The sequence below is a fragment of the Lithobates pipiens genome, unplaced genomic scaffold (assembly GCF_037356315.1).
Source record: "Lithobates pipiens isolate NorthernLeopardFrog02 unplaced genomic scaffold, aLitPip1_a1.2 Scaffold_16, whole genome shotgun sequence".
Classification (NCBI taxonomy): domain Eukaryota; kingdom Metazoa; phylum Chordata; class Amphibia; order Anura; family Ranidae; genus Lithobates; species Lithobates pipiens.
In genome coordinates, this window is record NW_027507748.1 from 627,593,436 (window position 1) to 627,613,100 (window position 19,665).

The window sequence follows — 19,665 nt, forward strand, 5'->3', positions numbered from 1 at the left end:
ACAAAAAGGATTATTTTTGTCGTTGGACGCGGAGAAGGCGTTCGATAGAGTGGCCTGGGATTATATGTCGGAATCCTTGAAAACAATTGGCATCCCAGATCGTATGCTTAATTATATTCTTATGCTATACTCCAATCCCACGGCGAGAATTCGCATTAATGGCCACCTATCGAACGCCTTTCCCATTTCCAATGGCACATGACAGGGATGCCCCCTCTCCCCGCTTATTTTTGTACTCACCTTGGAACCACTCCTTCGATGCATCAGAGCAAATCCAGATATCAAAGGCATCGATATACATTCCCGTACTTACAAACTAGCTGCTTTCGCAGATGATGTACTTTTGTTCCTCACAGAGCCACTGACAACCCTACCGAATCTTTTGACAACACTCAATCACTTTAACCAATTATCCCATCTCAAAATCAATCTTACAAAATCCCAGGCACTAAATATCACCTTATCCTCTGAACAATGCTCACAGTGTCAGAACAATTTCCCTTTCAAATGGAACACTCACACCATCTCATATTTAGGAATCCAACTACCGTCCTCTCTAAAAGATCTATATGACACAAACTACCTACCTTTACTGCGTAATATTACTAATGACCTTAAAAAATGGTCTACTGGTATTTTCTCTTGGTTTGGGAGAACAGCTATACTCAAAATGAACATTTTACCAAGGGTTTTATACCTTTTTCAAACGATCCCTATCAAGCTTCCATCCACGTTTTTCTCAACATATAGAAGAATATGCACCAATTTTATTTGGGGTTCCACACGTCCCAGATTGAATTACCTCAAACTAACCTTTCCCAAGCTTAGTGGAGGACTTGGTCTTCCAGATGTGGAAAAATATCATCAAGCGGCCCATTTAACAAGAATTGTAGATTGGAACCTACATTCCTCCACCAAAGATTGGGTCCAATTGGAAAATTCCTTATCTAAAATTCCAATTGCACAACTACCCTGGATAACATGTAATCACACTCCAACAATACACAAAACACACCCCTTGATCAATTCTACGCTTTTTACTTTTCGAAAGGCTTGCAAAAAATATAATATCTCATCCATTTCAGGTCCAATGACACCGATCATACTCAACCCTGCATTTGCTCAGGGAATGCGGGAGCCCTTACTGAAGATTCAATGGCCTTCCAAACAGATCAGAGCCCATCATTTCTTTAAAATCGACAATCTACTTTCCTATAATGAACTATCGAACCTCCTTAGACCAAACACAATTACATACGAAAAGTATCTTCTAATCAAAAATTTCCTTGACTCGCGATCTCCAAACATAGAATGGTCCAGGGCTCTCACCCCTTTTGAAGATATGTGTCAAAAATCTGAACCACATAAACACTTAATTTCTTTTACCTATGCATTATTGTTCCCATCTCAAATGCAATGGAATGATTGGACCTCCATGAAATGGTCCAATGAGTTATCTATTAACTTCACTCGTAGAGAATGGGAAACAATATACACAATTGTACACAAAGGGTCTCTGAATGTTTACGCACAAGAAAATGCTTATAAACTCATTACCAGATGGTATAGAACCCCTCTCAAACTCCATCATATTTTTCCTTCTGTATCCTCACAATGCTGGCGATGTGGAAATGAACAAGGCTCTTTATTACACATATGGTGGTCTTGCAGCAAGATCCAACCTTTCTGGAAGAAAGTTCATGCTTTAATACAAACCATCACCACATACAAACTAGACTACACACCAGCACAATTTCTTTTACACTATCCTGCAAAACCAAAACGTACCTACCTGCACTCTTTGACTATGCACATGATCATGGCAGCTAACATGTGTATCCCTAGAAAGTGGCGCTCATCTACCCCACCATTAATAAGAGATTGGTTAGAGCGCATCCAAAAAACTGCTGAAATGGAAGAATTGATCCATCAAGCAAGAGACACCCCTTCCAAATTTATACATACATGGTCTTGTTGGCAACACTTTACCACCACACAAGAATATCACGCTTTGCTTAATGGATGAAGATAATTTAATTCATCATTTAAATGGATTTTACCAAGTCATGAATATGCTTGAATCCTTTTCACACCTCTATTAACCTTTTTTATGTTTGAATATATATAATTGTATTTCCTTACTTTAGAAAACAACGGTTGTATTTACACTTAGCTCCTTGGGGAGTCTCATACCATATTTACACCTGTTGATATCTGCCAACACTCCTGGATTTTACTTTCCTTCCAAGAAACCTTCTCTCCTACGATACTATCCTTCCCTCTCTCAGATAGATCCTTATGATAGACACATTGTTTTGTTACAGTTTCTGTTTACTTTATGTAGTTACTTTCCAATCCTAACTTCATACCTACACACTATTCCTTTGACCAACTTTTCATACACCTTGATCCTATGCTATATTATAGTATCCGGTCACAGTGAGTTCCCATTTGGGGTGACTGGATACTTATTTTTTTTTCACAATATGCTCTTTCATATATATTTATGTGTATATATATATATATGTATTTATATATATATATATGCTATTTATTTTTTATTTTTTTCTCTTCTCTTCTCTCAATTTATTTTGTTTTGTAACTCTTGATATTGAATGTTACATTTTAGCATAACGCTTACTTCAAAGTTAGACTTAATTATTTTGTTTTACAACTTCGTAGATTGCTATTTGTAAAGATCTACGTTTTCCAATCTGCTTTCAATCATTTGTTTATATTAATATACTGTTATCTATATTGTATATCTGACAAAATCGAATAAAACATTATTGAAAAAAAAAAAAAACGCACCTGTGTTCATTGTCCATAGCATACACCTGCTCATACCATAACCCCACTGCCACCATGGGCCACTCGATTCACAAAGTTGACATCAGCAAACCAGTCACCCACATGATGCCATATACTCTGTCAGCCATCTGCCCTGTACAGTGAAAACTGGGATTCATCCGTGAAGAGAACACCTCTCCAAAGTGCCAGACGCCATTGAATGTGAGCATTTGCCCACTCAAGTCGGTTACGACAATAAACTGGAGTCAGGTCGAGACCCCAATAAGGACGATGAGCATGCAGATAAGCTTCCCTAAGATGGTTTCTGACAGTTTGTGCAGAAATTCTTTGGTTATGCATAAAGATTGTTACAGTAGCTGTTCGGGTGGTTGGTCTCAGATGATCTTGGAGGTGAAGATGCTGGATGTGGAAGTCCTGGGCTGGTGTGGTTACATGTGGTCTCTGAAATTTCTTTGGAGACGGCTTATGGTAGAGAAATGAACATTCAATTCAAGGGCAACAGCTCTGGTGGACATTCCTGCAGTCAGTCAGCATGTCAATCGCATGCTCCCTCAAAACTTGTGACATCTGTGGCATTGTGCTGTGTGATAAAACTACACATTTTAGAGTGGCCTTTTATTGTGGCCAGCCTAAGGCACACCTGTGCAATATTCATGCTGTCTAATCAGCTACTTGATATGCCAAACCTGTGAGGTAGATGGATTATCTTGGCAAAGAAGAAGTGCTCACTAACACAGATTTAGGCTGGGTTCACACCGCTGCGGCAGCGAGAACCGGATGTGATTCGCACCGCACTGCAGTGCAAATCACATCCGATCTCTGTGCGATGCGAGTTCAGCCATACAGATAGTATGGCTGAATTCGCATTGCATCCGCCGCAAACTCGCACGGGACCCTTTTTTTGGTCCGCAGCAGAATCGGATCGCATGGGTGTTCACACCATGCGATCCGATTCCTGTCTGAGTTTGCAGATCGCACTGCGATATGCGAACTGATCTGGGGGTGTCATTAAGATTTCACTGACACTCCCAGCAGTCCGCATAGGGCAGTGTGAACTGCCGGCGGGAGGCATGCGATGCGGGAAAACGCAGCGGATTCGCGGCGTTCCCGCATCGCTCCGGTGTGAACCCAGCCTTAGACAGATTTGTGAACAATATTTGAGAGAAATAGGCCTTTTGTGTACATAGAAAAATTCACAGATCTTTAAGTTCAGCTCATGATAAATAGGGACAAACACAAAAGTGTTGCGTTTATAATTTTGCTCAGTGTAATTTATCAAAGTGACAGGTTGCAGGAACACAGTGAGCTTATTATTGGGGCAAGATGAAATCTTTGGCATGAACAAGCATACACAGTACAGAACCCTGGTTTACTGAATATTTTTTCAAATCATGTTTTTTTAAAGCCTCCTTTTAATGATCCAAGCACATTGGATACAGTTTTATTCTTAATACATAGACCCAAAACATTAGAGAAATTCACCCTTATTTTGGGCACACCTTATCTGTTCATTCCAAAGGCCTGATTCACACCTATGCATTTTTTGTGCATTTTACATTTTGCAGATTTGCGTACGTAGACAAAAGTGTTGTGTCTATAATTTTGCTCAGTGTATGTAGAAAATAATAAAATGATAAAATGAACCTTTCTACAAAGCAAAGTGCATTAAAATATATCATATGTCTATAACAGAAAATGGTACTGATCTATAATGCAGCATTTTGTTACTCTGCATGTTATGAGCAGTGGCAGTTGTCCTGGAAAGGTGGTGTGTAGTCCCAGAGTGAAAAGGACATCAGTACCCAGTAACACTTGTATAAATAAGACTATCACAGCCTCAAGCATCTAGTAAAGTGCAAAAGTCAACACAAAGCTGAACTGTCTACATCGATCATAAAAAAAACAAAAAACATTTTATTCTCTAACATTGAGGCTGGGTTCACACCTCCAATGAATGCGGCTCGCAGCAGGGGTCTGGTGCGTCCGTGTTCTCTATTTCAGGGATGAATCAGGGATGAATTTTTGCAGGAATTTGGCCCTGAAACAAAACCAAAGATGAACATTGTTCCTGTGCAATTCACTCCGCAGCCGCAACAGAGATATGTGAACCGGCTCCATAGAGAGCTGGTCACAATCTCCTGTCATGTGAATTGGATGTGAGGAAACCAGCATCCAATTCACATAGGTGTGAACCCAGCCTCAATATCTGCTCTCACAACATCACATGGCATTGCACATAACACCCATCGCTGCAGTCACTCCTGTTATTTATGCAACTGGAGAATGCAGGGCAGGGGCCATAATAGCTTTTGGAGGGGGGATACTGCTCTCTACTCCCTCCAATGGCATCTTACTGTGGGTAGAAGAGCAGGGAGTGGGTGCTTGTGGGGAACAGAACTTTGTGTACTTATAGTTCAGACCTCTTGCTCAGTAAGGTGCCCACATGGACCTGGGAATGAAGGCAGTTGCTCATTCTCCCCCTTTCTCGGCCAATTTACCCTCAGAGCTTGTTTTCCCCTCTCAAAGGCAGCATAAACTCCCACAGAGCCCCTCAACTCCTCTCCCTCCCATATAGTCACACAAATCCTCTTAGATAAATGCACCCAAGAATGCACCAAAGAGCACACCCCCCCCCCCCCCCACACACACACACACATCCCTTTCTTCCTCCCATGGAAAAAGATCCCAAACTAGTCCTCCTCAGACTGACACCACCAACGCAAAGGGCATTTTTTTCTCTTTTTCTTCCTGACACCACTGAAGATCTTTTCTCTTTTTTAGTGACACCACCAATGCAGAGGCTTTTTTTTTTCCTTCCGGTGACACCACCGACACAGGGATAGTTGTTTCCTTCCAGTGACACCACAGTCACGTGAGTATTTCTACTTTTAACAACCTCACTGATGCATGGGCATTTTCTCCTTCGGGTGACACCACAAGTACAGTTTTCCTTCCCTGCACACCAGGAAGCAGGGCATTTTTTCCTTATAGTGACACCGGCGGCACAGGGACAATTTTTTTCCCTTCAAACTGATTGATCAGCTGGCGTGGCCTCAACACTGCACATGTGGAGATCGTCCAAGGCATTATCCTACGATCTGCAAAGCACAGAGGGAGAATCTAATTGTCAGATTCTGCCTCGCTCTCTCTGCGCATGCGTAAGACTTGGGCGATGTCACAGGCGGAGTCACAGGTGGAAGACTATTGTTGGGCGGAATTGGGTGTGTTGCAGGGCAGATCTTGCAGGGCGGATTTGGAGGCGGATTTTGGTGTGTTGCAAGACGGTGTCAAGTCTCGCGCATACGCAGAGAGAGCAAGGAAGAATCTGACAATTAGATTCTCTGATAATGCCTGTGATGATCTGCGCATCCGCAGTGTTGAGTTGACATCATGCCAGCTTATCAACAGATCAGCTGGCATGATGTTACGTCCTGCGCATGCACTATTCGACAGAACCCCGGCAAGCTGTACTGAGCAACACAATGCCTGTGTTGCTCAGAAAGCCAAAGAAGCCTTATTAGCTCTGCCCTTATTACCTCTGTGCACTACAGAAAACCGCATCATATGTAATGGAGAGGGAGGTGTTCTGTAGTCCTAGGGTGATCATGTTGCCCCTCTATAAATAAGTACCGTGTACCTGTGCACTGGGAGTAAGTGTTGTCACACTAGAACAGGAAGTGTGTTAATGGCAGGCTCAGCAGTATCACCAGGTAAAAATAAAGGAAAACCGGCCAAAAAAAAAATAACTAGTGCAGCCACAACATCAGACTGGTAAGCTGCAATATGTAAGATTTTTGATTAAGGCCTCTTTCAGATGAACAATCCATTCAGGTTCACCAGTCAGCTTTATAAGGGGACCTGAACGGATGCTCCATAGACCTCTATGGAGCGTCGGATGTCAGCGGTGACATGTCCGCTGCCATCCGACCCGCTCCAATCCGAAAAAGTGTGACGGAGGAAAAACCTATTTTTCCATCCGTCTGCGGATCAGATAGGGTGACGATGGACTCTGCGGTCCGTCATCATCTGATCTCCCATAGGGGAGAGCAGCACTCTGACAGGTCCATCCCTGCACAGTGTGCAGAGACAAAGCTGTCATCTTCCTGCTCAGCGGAGATCGACGGAGCGATCCCCGCTGAGCAAGCGGATGTCCATGGGGCGGATCATCGCGGATTCGTCCCCCGTGAAAGAGCCCTTAGGGTTTAGATATACTTTGGCACATACTGTAGCTGCTAAATCTGAAATTTAGCATGGATCCTGGTCACAAAAAAGATAAAAGGCAGCAATCCGATGCAATATGTTCTATAATATAGATATGATAATTTAAGCAAAATATCCAAACCTGGGAAATTTCTGAAACATACATTCTTCTTTCATCATTAACTTTGTAGTAAGCCTGCAATGAAAACAGAAAATAAATTAACGTTGCCCTCCAGGTAAAGAGGAACTTCAGTAATTTTTTCAACTTTCCACCTATTAAATCTTCTGCCCTTGTTTTAACTTTGGATGGTAAAATATTTTTTTTTCTGCCAGTAAATACCTTATACAGCCCACTTCATGTTTCTTGTCCGGTCATTAACCTAGGCTTATGGCATCATGCACAGCTCTCTCTCTTATGAAAGTTTGCCAGGAAGGAAGGAGGGGGGGGGGAGTCCTAAGAGGGCCAATGAGAGCTGCAGAGCTGGAGGTGTGTCTGCGTGTGTCTGTGTAAATTCAGGAAGTGTACAGGCAGCAGCTTCAGCTGCCCACAGTTAAAATGGATGCAGCCTGACTTAGTGGAGGGATATTTCTAGAGCATATTTGGCAAGTACATAATCACAGTATATATAAAATAATCTGCAGAGTGGTTGGAGGAAAGCTTCAGAATAGCAAAGATGTTTTTATTACAAATTATGTGAGCAGACTGCAGTTCCTCTTTAAACATAAAAAGTTCCAGCTGACACAGCCTGCCTGCTAGGAAGCCAGAGCTTTTATCCTGGGACTATTCTTGTTTAGCAGACTACTACCATATATCTCTATGGTTGCCAGTAACTTTATTTTCTGAATGGTCATGTGACAATGGAGGCGTGTGCACTGCTGTAAAATGCATATTATTACATTGCATGGTAAAACGTGTTATGCACGCTGGTGTGATGGCATTCATTACAAATGCACCTCAACTCCCAATGCTAATGCCCAAGCATTGCAGCACATTACAGGTTTGGAATTAGTCATCAGGAGTTTTACCTTTATCCACCTTAAAGTGTCACTAAACCCACATCATAAAAAAAACTCTCAATAAATAGTGTATTACATGCTGTTCATACTCAGTCACTATGGGATTCATTTTTTGTATTCCGCAAAAAACCTGGTTGAACCTGTTTCTCTCTATCTCCACCTTCTGTTCATGTCCCCAATTCAGCTGGGAATTTTGCAGCTGTGGTGGCAACTCTGCACATGCTCAGTTTTCAGTGAGTTTCTATGCTGACCATTTCCTCCCTATCACATCTGAGCAGCCCATGTGACTATAGAGTCACACATGTGGGTATATACACAGTGGTAAATGACAGCCTACTACCTCCCTCCTCCTCCTCCTCCATGCCCACTAATAAGCTAAACACAATGGGGGTAAGATATTACACATAGATTCATGGAGGCTTCACCTTCTTATTCTAAGACACAGGCTGGAGGGTCATGGCAAAGCCTGTGACCGACAGAAATCAGAAAATTGATTTCAAATATTTATTTGTATGACAATTTAAAAAACAGTGTCAGAAACCATAAATCAGACTGAGGCAGAAGTACAGTCAAATCACACTTGTTTAATAATACAGAGTAAACATAGTCAAAACATAGCCAGAGTTCAGGAACCAGAACGGTTAGTCAGACAAGCCAAAACGCCAGGGAGCCAGAGATGAGCGTAGTAAAACAGAAAGCAGGATCTGGAGCCAGAAGGAATGTCAGCCAAGCAAGTCTTTAACAGGAGCACAGGAGAGCGTCTCCAAAGATGGGACCAAGGCAAAGGCAGAGATCATCTGGACTGGACGGCTTAAGTAGGCAGGACTGACAAGCAGGATATCATCAACAGTTGAGTCACTGTGGAGAGATAGGAGCTGGCAATTAGCTGACAGCTGAGTGGACAGCTTTGAGAAGGAAGGGCTGAGCCTACCCCCTCCTCAATGACCCCTCTACCTCCGAGGACCGCCAAGCTTGAGGGGAAAACGTCTATGGAAATCACGGAGGAGGACAGGGGCATGTACGTCCAAGGATGAGCCCCAAGAGCATTCCTCTGGACCGTACCCTTTCCAATCTCAACCTGTACAGGGTGAGGACGAGGCACTGAGGTGGTAGAGTGGTTGCAGACCAAAGGTTTTAATAAGGAGACATGAAATACATTTGAAATATGCATATTAGAAGGAAGGTCTAATGCGTAAGCCACTGGGTTAATCCTGCGAAGAACATGGAAAGGCCCAATAAACAGAGGTGTGAACTTCATAGAGGGAACACTAAGTCGGAGGTTGCGAGATGACAACCAGACCCTGTCCCCAACCTGCTAGGAAGGCACAGTCTGTGATCAGCATGGAGTCTGTACCTATCATTAGGTCACAAAGCCTCCTGGACTTGTGCCCAAGTGGAACGAAGACCACAGAGATGCTCCTCTAATGCAGGAAACCATAGTTCGCCATGAACGGGGACAATCAGGAAGCAGAATTCAAGGCACTATTATGAGCAAACTCAGTAAGAGGTCTGACCAGTTATGATGGTCAGAAATATAGCAACATAGGAATTGTTCCAAGGACTGATTGGCCGATTCTGCTGCCCCATTAAGCTGGTGGTAATACGCAGAGGAGATAGCAAGTTGAATTCCCAACTGTACATAAAAGGCTCGCCAGAACTGGGACACAAACTGACGACCTCTGTCCGGGACACTCACCTTGGGTAGCCCATGTAAGCAAAAGATCTCCCGAGCAAAAATGGAAGCCAGTTCCTTAGAGTGGGAAACATCTTAAGTGGAATACAATGGGACATTTTCGAGAACCGGTCAACCACCATGAGGATAACTGTGTTGCCCTGGGGGTTGGGTAACTCCACAATGAAATCCATAGACAGGTAGGTCTAGGGCCTCTCTCCATTGGGTATGGGTTGTAGGAGGCTCACCGGAAGGTGTCGTGGAGTCTTACTCTGAGCACATATGGAACAGGCAGCTACGATGGCGGTTAAATCAGCACGTAGACTAGGTCACCAGAATTGTTGGAAAATGGTCCAAAAGAGTTTATTCTTCCCAGGGTGGCCAACAGCCTTTGGAGAATGGCAAGTCCAGAACATGGCAGTACGGAGACTCTCTGGGACAAAGCAACGGTCATAAGGTTTCTCAGGAGGAGCATGGACCTGAGCAGCAAGAATTTTGTCACCCAAAGGAGACGTGAGACTGGTGCGAACCGTAGCCAGAATACGATCAGGAGGAGTCACAGGAACCGAAATCGACACATCTTGGAAATGGAGGAATATTTTCGTGACAAAGCATCAGCCCTTACATTCTTAGTGGCAGGTAAGAATGAGACAATGTAATTGAAACTAGACAAGAAAAGAGCCCATCATGCCTAGGCTTGTGCAATTCATTTCATAACGAATCGAAATTTGGCCGAATTTTGCATCTCATAAAAAAATAACGAATTACAACGAATACGAAAGAAATTATAGCAGATATAACGAATGAATTTGACATGATTCGGTAATTCTTTAAAGATCTAATGAAACAAAGGGTCAGCTCAAAGTAAATCTTATAGTCCAATCAGCTGATTAATTTTGTGCTGGAGGTTGGATTACTGGCAAAGTGCATTCCTGAGAAATGAGTTAGAAGGGAGTTGTATTGTATTTGAGCAGAGGAGAAGAGATATTGTTATTGTGTGTGTTAAAAGATTCAATAAACAAACGACTTTCCAAACTACGAATCATCACGAATGTATATACATATATATCGAATTTCAACTAATACGAACGAAATTATAGCGCATATAACGAATGAATTCGACACTCTACGAATAATAACGAATTATCCGAAAACATATTAACGTAACATCACGAATATAACAGAACGAAATTATGTATTTTACGAATGACAACGTGCAATTGTGCACAAGTCTAATCACGCTTCTGGGAGAGAGGCGTTTGGGGGAGATTCTTATGGTCAGTAAGAATGAGAACCGGCACAGTGGTACCTTCGAGGAGATATCTCTATTCTTTCAGGGCTAAAATGATCACTAACAGCTCTCTGTCACCAATCTCGTAATTGCACTCCGCAGATGATAATTTTTTGGAAAAGTAGCCACAAGGATGCATGACGCTCTCAGAAGGAAAGACAATGAGACAGAAGGGTGCCAACTCCAGTCTCAGAAGCATCAACCTCAAGGATAAAAGGTAACGTAGGATCAGGATGTGTCAACACAGGAGAAGAAGCAAAGGTAGCCTTGAGACTCTCAAAGGCCTTAATGGACTCCGGAGACCAACTCTGTGGGTTTCCGTCCTTTCTAGTCACATCAGTCAGGGGCTTGACCAGAGATGAGAAGTTACGAATAAACTTCCGATAATAGTTGGCAAAGCCAAGAAAACGCTATAGAGGACGTAAACCCACGGGTCGGGGACTGCTGAAAGTTTCACTGGGTCCATCAAAAAACCAGAAGTGGAAATTACATAACCCAGGAATGTAACCTGTTAACGATGGAATTCGCCCTTCTCCAATTTACAGTAGAGATTGTTCTCTCTTAGTTTCTGAAGCACACGACAGACATCTGTGTGGTGGCACTCCAGGGACTTGGAAAATATGAGGATATTGTCAAGATAAACCACCACACATAACTGCAACATATCTCGGAGGACATCACTAATGAATTCCTGAAAAACTGCCGTTATAAAGGCCAAAAGGCATTACGAGGTACTCATAATGGCCTGTTCTTGTATTAAATGCAGTGTTCCACTCGTCACCTTTATTAATCCTCATGAGATGTATGCCCCTCTCAAATTAAGCTTTGTGAAAACCATTGCTCTCTTGAGGCGTAATCAACTGAATCAGGCATTCTTAATTGTGAAACGATTGAGACCCCTATATTCAATACCAGGTCTCAGTTCACCACACTTCTTCTTCACAAAGGAGAATCCAGTACCATCAGGGGACAAGGATTTGCAGATTAAACCTTGAGAAAGTGCATCTGCAACATACTCCTCCATGGCCTTATTCTCCAAGATGGACAAAGGATAAAAAAAGGCAAAGGCAGCATCAATGAACGGGCCTGCAGCCCCAGAGTCATTTAGAGCCTGTATCTCGATGGATGAATCAGCCCAAGAAAGGGTAACCAAAACCAGGGGCTTATCCTTCTGGATAACTGGGGATGAAACGCCACCTAAGGTCTGTCTGTGACAGGCCCTGAAGGTTCGGGCGTTCCCTGGACGGGTAGGACAAGACTTCAAAAAGTGACCTGCCTGGCCACAATAAAGGCACAATCTCTCCCACCTCCTAAGGGTTCTCTCATCTGCAGAAACACACGTGAAGCCCAAGTGCATATGTTCATCTTCACAGACCGACTCAGTACCAGGAGGCATGGGAGGTGAGGGAGGCAAGGGCAGGACTGCAAAGTTCGGAGACAAATGTACAGGAGGCTTCCACAAGCGCTTCTTAAAAGGGAGTCATTCTCTGAGTCTGGAGTCAATGAAGATGGCAAATGTGATCAACCTCTCCAGCTCAGTGGGTATATCTCGGGTTGCTATCTCATCCTTGATAGTATCCGAGAGACTATGAGGGGCTCATTGTTCCAAGCAACCTCTGCTGCCAGAGTACGGAATTCAATGGCGTAATCGGCAACAGTTCTGGTACTCTGTTTGATGGACATGAGGCACTTTGCAGCAGAAGCGGAGCATGTGGGAATGTCAAATACCCTTTTAAAAGAAGTCACAAACTCAGGGTAACTCAAGACAACAGGTTTTTGCGTCTCCCATAGAGGGTTTACCCAGGCCAAGGCTCTCTCAGAAAGCAAAGATATCATGAAACCTACTTTGCTTCTGCCATAGATGAGCACAGTAGAACAGCAAGCAGGATCTTGTGCCAGAAGGAATGTCAGCCAAGCAAGTCTTTAACAGGAACACAGGAGAGCATCTCTAGAGATGTGACAAAGGTGAAGGCACATATTATCTGGGCTGGATGGCTTAAGTAGGCAGGACTGACAAGCAGGATATCAGCAGGTGAGTCACTGTGGAGAGATAGGAGTTAGCAATTAGCCGACAGCTGAGCGGCCAGCTTTGAGAAGGAAGGGTTGAGCCCAGCCCTGACAAACAGTTTATTGGTATCAATAATTTATTTTTACTATGTATTCCAAAGGCTGTGTTTTTTTGTTGTTGTTTTTAACATGTGACCAGCAGCAGAGGACTAGAAGCTCCTGCTTATGTTTCCATGCAGACAGCCTGGAAAATAGCCGAGTTATGTGACAGCTGTATATCCATTAAGAAAAGGGTACTTAGATCTAGATTAGATCATTAAAATAATAATAATAATAATAATAATAATAATAATACAGTGCCATCATTTACATACAGAAATAGAAGGGACAATGTCAATTAAACAGTGTGTGTTTGGCATCACTTTAAGCTAAATTCCAGATGGATTCGAAAAAAACAGTAACGTGTTTATTAAAAATGTAAATTCATTTAATTGCAACTAGTATAATTACTTGAATTTGATTTTATTTTAGCCTCCTGTAAACCTCTGCCCAGCAGCACTCTGACAAGGAGAGAGAGGGACAGTGCTTGGGGCCCATTTGTTGTCCTGCATTCATATGTGCTAACAAGCAACATGTTGGCATCTTCTGTCGAATGGTCATGCCCATGGCGGCAAGCACTCATCAGTGTGTTCTAGTGGGGTAAAATAGCTCAGCGAGACAGAGCCTTGCATCAAACATAAAACTGTTGATGCGGGGATCTGTCAATTTAAATTTTTTTAATTCAACCTGCTGGTGAATGAAAAAAAAAAAAACAATGTGTGTGTGTATACTCTGTATTTCTCAGCATTGAGGACACCATTGAGCTTGACCAAATATCCAACTCCATTGAAGAAATGCAGCCCTAAACTTGCAAGGAACCTCCACCATGCTTCACTGATGCCTGCTGACACTCATTATTGTACTGCTTGCTAATCCTTTGGTGAACAAACTGTCTCCTGCTACAGCCAAATATTTCACATTTTGACTCATCAGTCCCGAGCTCCTGCTGCAATTTTTCTGCACCCCAGTTCCTATGTTTTGAGCTGAGTCACTTATGCAGGCCATACACGGTCGAATTTCGAACGAATTTTCTTTTCAAAATCAGAAAATTCGTTTTTTTTGTGATCCGATGATGCCACCATTGATTTTCGAAATTCGGCCGACCAAGCCTTCAATTTCACCTCGTGTTACTACAGAAAAGAATTTTCTTGGCTGGGAATCTTCTTTTCTCTCCGTAAATTTTCTTTTATCTCCATACATTTTCTTTTAACTCCGTACATTTTCTTTTCTTATTACGTTTCTCGCACGATTCTCCCTCATTGATTAGAAAATCGTTAGTTTTTCTAAAAATTTCCAACATGTCCGATTCCTCAAATTTTATTTCGGCACGAAAATCGGCTGTTGCTGCAGCCCACTAATGGTGCAAAATTCATACGAAAATTCTTAGATACGATTTTCGAAAGAAAATTCTTTCGAAATTCGAACCGTGTATGGCCGGCATTAGCCTTGTTTCCATGTCCTATGCACCCGACTCTGTCACTTCTGGCATGGATTGAAAGCAGAAGTGGGTGAGAAACACTGTGCTTTGCAAACAATTCCATGCTGTTTTTATTGTTGTCAATGTGAGTATAATTACTTTTAATAAAAAGAAAGGAAGTTCTTTAAATGTTATCATACTGTTGGGGACACTTCTTTTCTTTTGAGCTTTGTTCCCGACTACACTATCTTCTGGGTCCACCATTTGGATCCCTGTGGAAAAAAATCAGGCCTACCGTGTGCCCTCAGCAAAGGATAAAGCGCATAAGACCTGTACGTTATGGTATATAGATTCAATCCCTGAAGTGTGGTCTTAGCTTACATGCAGGTGGAGCACTGGTTGGAAATAGTTTTGGGGTGCAATAGACACACTGAAGAGGCCACCATGTGTGGAGAGTAATTGAGCACCTTTCTATGGACTCGTGTTTTTTCTTTACACATAAAGTTGCTGGTTCAAATCCTGACCATGACACCATCTGCCTGGAGTTTGCATGTTTTCCCTGTGCCTGTGTGGATCTCCTCCAGATACTTGGTTTCCTCCTACACTCCAAAGACATGCTGGTAGGTTAATTATATCCTTTCGAAAAATTGGCCAAATATGTGTGTATGTTGTATGTATATGTGTTTGTAAGCGCGTCAGGACCCCATGGGGCAAACCGCCATACCGCAGATGGACACCGGCGGCAAAAAGTACCCTGAGGCAATTCAGTTCACATAGGTAGCACTATACAAGTCACTCGTTCATTAATTTAGAGGTTTTAGGCTCCATTCACACTTGAATTTGTGCTTTGATGCAACTTTGGATAGATGCAACTTGGATACGACTTTGGCTTTGACCAGTGATAATGGTCATATGTTGCTTTGTTTAACATTCAGGTATGGCTTTCATGCAACTTCATTTAACATTGAAGTCTGTGGCCCTCAAGTTGCATGAAAGTTGGACCAAAGTAGTGCATGAACTGCTGCAACTTTAAAGCGGGAGTCCACCGGGACTCCGCGTTTTTTTTTTTTTTTAAAGCCAGCAGCTACAAATACTGCAGCTGCTGACTTTTAAAATAGTGACACTTACCTGTCCAGCGCGCCCACAATGTCGGCACCCGAAGCCGATCTCTAGGTCGTCTGTCGGGTCCTGCCGCCGCCATCTTGGGTATGGGAATCAGGAAATGGAGCCTTTCGGCTTCATTTCCCGGTTCCCTACTGCGCATGCGCGAATCGCGCTGCGCAATAAGGACGCTCCCCGCTGCCTCTGGGATCTGTGTGTGTAAGTTACGCCCCTTTCCGCAGAGAGCTATCCCGGAAGTGGGTGCAGTTACCTGGATTATCCAGGTAACTGCACCCCCCTCCCCCCTGAAAGGTGCCGATTGTGGCACCGGAGGGGGGGAGGGTTCCGATGAGCGGAAGGTCCACTTTAGGGTGGACCTCCGCTTTAAGTGGCGTATATATGAATGGTTATCATTTGAAAACATGGGGAATAACTTGACATGAAACTTTGATGTCCACAAGTTTGAACAGAGCCTATTCTCCACACTATTTAAAACAAAAACAAAAATAGAAAAGTTAGAAAAGTTTGGCTAGGATACACTTACTCAAATGTGTATTATTAGTATTAAATGCCAGTGCACCCCTTTAATCCTAATTGAAGGCTAGGTTGGAATTTTTATGACACACTGCCCATTATTCCCTCTGTCTATACTGCAGTTTTCATGCATTTCAGGAGAATACTAAAATGTTCTGACATTTAGGTTTTTTGCTAACACAACTGCTGTATTATATAAATGATGAGCTCAGCTCCTGGGCACAACATCCTAATAATGCGGAACCACTTTATCATACATCTCTTACTATAGGAGCATCAATTAACACTCTATAGAGCTGATCACACTTTATTTTTTTTATTCTAGTCTGACAGATAAGGGTAATGTACTTAATGTGAAGAAGCAAGCTCTTCGCCAGACAGTATGTCAACTTCAATCCATCTCTCTTAATATATTATTTATTCAATGCTTCAACTCCATGGTCACACATTCACATTAAAAATTACCTGTCAGGAAGATTAATGTTAAAGTGGTAGTAAACCTCAGACATAAAATCTGAACAAAAGAACAAAATTCTATAGTGTTTACTTGCCTCTCTCCAAAGCACAAAGTGTAATTTCTCTCTGCGGTCTAGTTCCTCTGTTATCTACATGAGTTCCTTCTATCAAATTTTCCTGACACCAACAGAAAAAAGGTGACAGGTGAGGGAGCTTAAGCTGATTGACAAACTCAGATCTGTTCCTGTGTGCTGTGTGAAAAAGGGGGGTGTCCCTTTCCTGCAATCAGCTCTAATGCCGTGTACACACGATCAGAATTTTGTTCAGAAAAAGCTCTGATGGTTTTCCTGACGCAATTCCAACGGGATTTCACTCAAGCTGTCTTGCGTACACACAGTCACACCAAATTCCAACCGCCAAGAACGCGCTGATGTACAACATGTACGACGGGACTAAAAAAAGGAAGTTCAATAGCCAGTAGCCAATAGCTTCCATCTCGTAGTTGAATCTGAGCATGTGTGAGTTTTTGCACGTCGGAATTGCATACACACGAACGGATTTTCAGATAGGAACTTTTTCTGACTGAAAAATTGAGAACATGCTCTCAATCTTTTGCTGGACGAAATTCCGATGGAGCATACACACGACCACATTTTCCGACCAAAAGCTCTCATCGGTCTTTTGCTGGCTGAATTTCCGATCGTGTGTACGCAGCATAAGATCTCTTGTACAGAGTGTAACTACAGCTCTCTGCCCCCTGATTTGTGAAAAATCCTTTTCATCTCTGAGTTTTACAAAGATGAACAGGACAAATAGCTGCGAATTTATAAATCATTTTTTTATTTTATTTTTTAAGGATAAAACCCCCAAAACTAGTTTTCCCAGCAAGCCACAATGTTATTGAAGGAGTTGTAAAGTCAGAAGTTTTTTTTATCTTAATGCATTCTATGTATTATAACAAAAAGCCTTCTGTGTGCAGCAGCCCCCCTCAGCCCCCCTAATACTTACCTGAACCCCATCTCTGTCCAGCGATGTCCACAAGTGTTTCAGTTGTCTGAGACTCTCCCTCCTGATTGGCTGAGACACAGCAACGGTGCCATTGGCACCCGCTGCTGTCACTCAAAGTCAGTAAGCCAATCAGGAGAGGGGGGGGGGGGCAACAGCTCTGTGTCTGAATGGACACAGTGAAATGTAATTCGGCTCGGGTGCCCCCATAGCAAGTTGCTTGCTGTGTGGGCACTCCACAGGAGGGAGGGACCAGGAGCACAGAAGAGACCCGAGAAGAGGAGGATTGGGGATACTCTGTGCAAAACCACCGCACAGAGTAGGTACATTTTATCAAAAAAAAAAAAAAAAGACTTTGCAATCACTTTAAAGTATACCCCACTCACTAATACACAGTATCAATAAAAGTGCTTTGCTTTATATTTTACTTTCTCTTCAATTCATTCACAAATCCCCCTGCAAAAGTTGTATCTGTTTATCTGTAGTCTCTTTTCTACATCTGTTCGAAGTCCATAATTTATAAAGATTGTCTGAGATTTAAAAAAAATTAAAAAAAGGGGGTGAGCTGAAATTACATGTTGCTGAGCTCAATAGCTCAATGAGGAGAGCTCTGAGAGCTGATTGAAGGGACAAGACACGCCCTCTCCACACAGTACACAGGAACAAAGCTGAGGCTGTCAATCAGCTTGAGATCACACCTTGTCACAATTTTATTTTTTAACACAAACACATTTACTCACAATGTAGCGTGTGTTAATCTGTCTGCATGACCACAAAAGAACAGTGAGACTCCAACCTAAGATTTGTATAAATGAGAGCTAGCAGGTTCAGTATAGGTGGCGCCTCTAGGTTCTTTCATCACGTTTATGATTCCAGGTTAGACTACATAAACTAACAAGAGATTGAGGTGCAGCGCTGTAGAATTGGGGGGATGAAATACATATTTCCCAATTGCTCTCTTGCCCATTTAACATTCTATTTGTAACTGCAGCAGTCTCCAACAAATGGCTGTACCATTGTACCCATTTGTCTGAAATACCTTTGCTTCTTGTTCTATTCGAAGTTCAAAATCTTTTAATTGATTTTCTATTAAAGTCTTCTCATCCTCCAAACGCTTTAGATACTGGTTTAACGCACCCTGAGAGTACATAAAGGAAAGACATTAAATCCCACATTAAAACTTCAGGCAGAAATATATTAATATATATTAATGAATACAGTGCTGCATGCATTTGTGTACCAATATATGACTTTTTAAAGCAGAATCCCAGGTATGGTTTTTTATTGCACGGTTACATTGGTCCATCTTGGATGAATGTCAAGTACATATATTGCATACATGTGTGCTTTGCTGGCTGAAACGTAAATGGGTACTCTGATGGGCACACATGGATGTAAGGGGCTTTCTGGTTGGCGCTTCTGTATTTAATGGGATGGGGGGGGGGGGGGGGCGGGACTCTGATGGGCACTCCTGCACTGAAGAGGGAACTCTGCTGGCCACCTCTGGATATAAGATGGGTTCTGGGCACTTCTGGATGCTAAAGAGAAAGACCTTGCTGAGAAATTTGGAGACCCCAGCTTTAGATTATAAACTCTGTAAGCTCTCACAAGAAGGGCCCTATTAACCCTCTTGTTTGTGTAATAAAATAATATAATAAAATAAAAATACTGATTATTTTTAGATGTTATTGCTAATAAAAAACCAACAACAACAATAAATAATTACTAAACAATATTATTACTAAATAATAAGCATAATCAAAATAATAAATATTAAGTAATAAAAATTATTATTATTGAATAAAAATAATAAAGGGTATTATTATTATTATTATTATTTCAAAATGAAAATGATTAGTATTATTATCAATAATAGTGGCAAAAAAAAAAAAAAGGTAAATAATATTTCTAATAACAATGACAGTGATTAATATTATTAACCACTTAAGCCCCGGACCGGGGCCAAAGACCAGAGCACTTTGTGCGATTCGGCACTGCATCGCTTTAACTGACAATTGCGCGGTCGTGTGACATGGTTCCCAAACAAAATTGATA

At 42.2% G+C, this 19,665-nt stretch overlaps 1 protein-coding gene across 2 annotated transcripts in view; it reads right to left on the reverse strand.

Annotated features, from left to right (window-relative positions):
* The window catches only part of CCDC169 (coiled-coil domain containing 169), a 75,249-nt gene that overhangs the window by 29,090 nt on the left and 26,494 nt on the right, over nucleotides 1–19,665 (reverse strand). For both annotated transcript variants that reach the window (XM_077484148.1, XM_077484147.1), the window contains exons 5-6: nucleotides 18,650–18,748; nucleotides 7,154–7,207 (exon numbers count right to left, since the gene is read on the reverse strand). In XM_077484148.1, coding sequence (XP_077340274.1) covers nucleotides 7,154–7,207; nucleotides 18,650–18,748 — 153 coding nt within the window. The remainder of the gene's footprint in view (nucleotides 1–7,153; nucleotides 7,208–18,649; nucleotides 18,749–19,665) is intronic.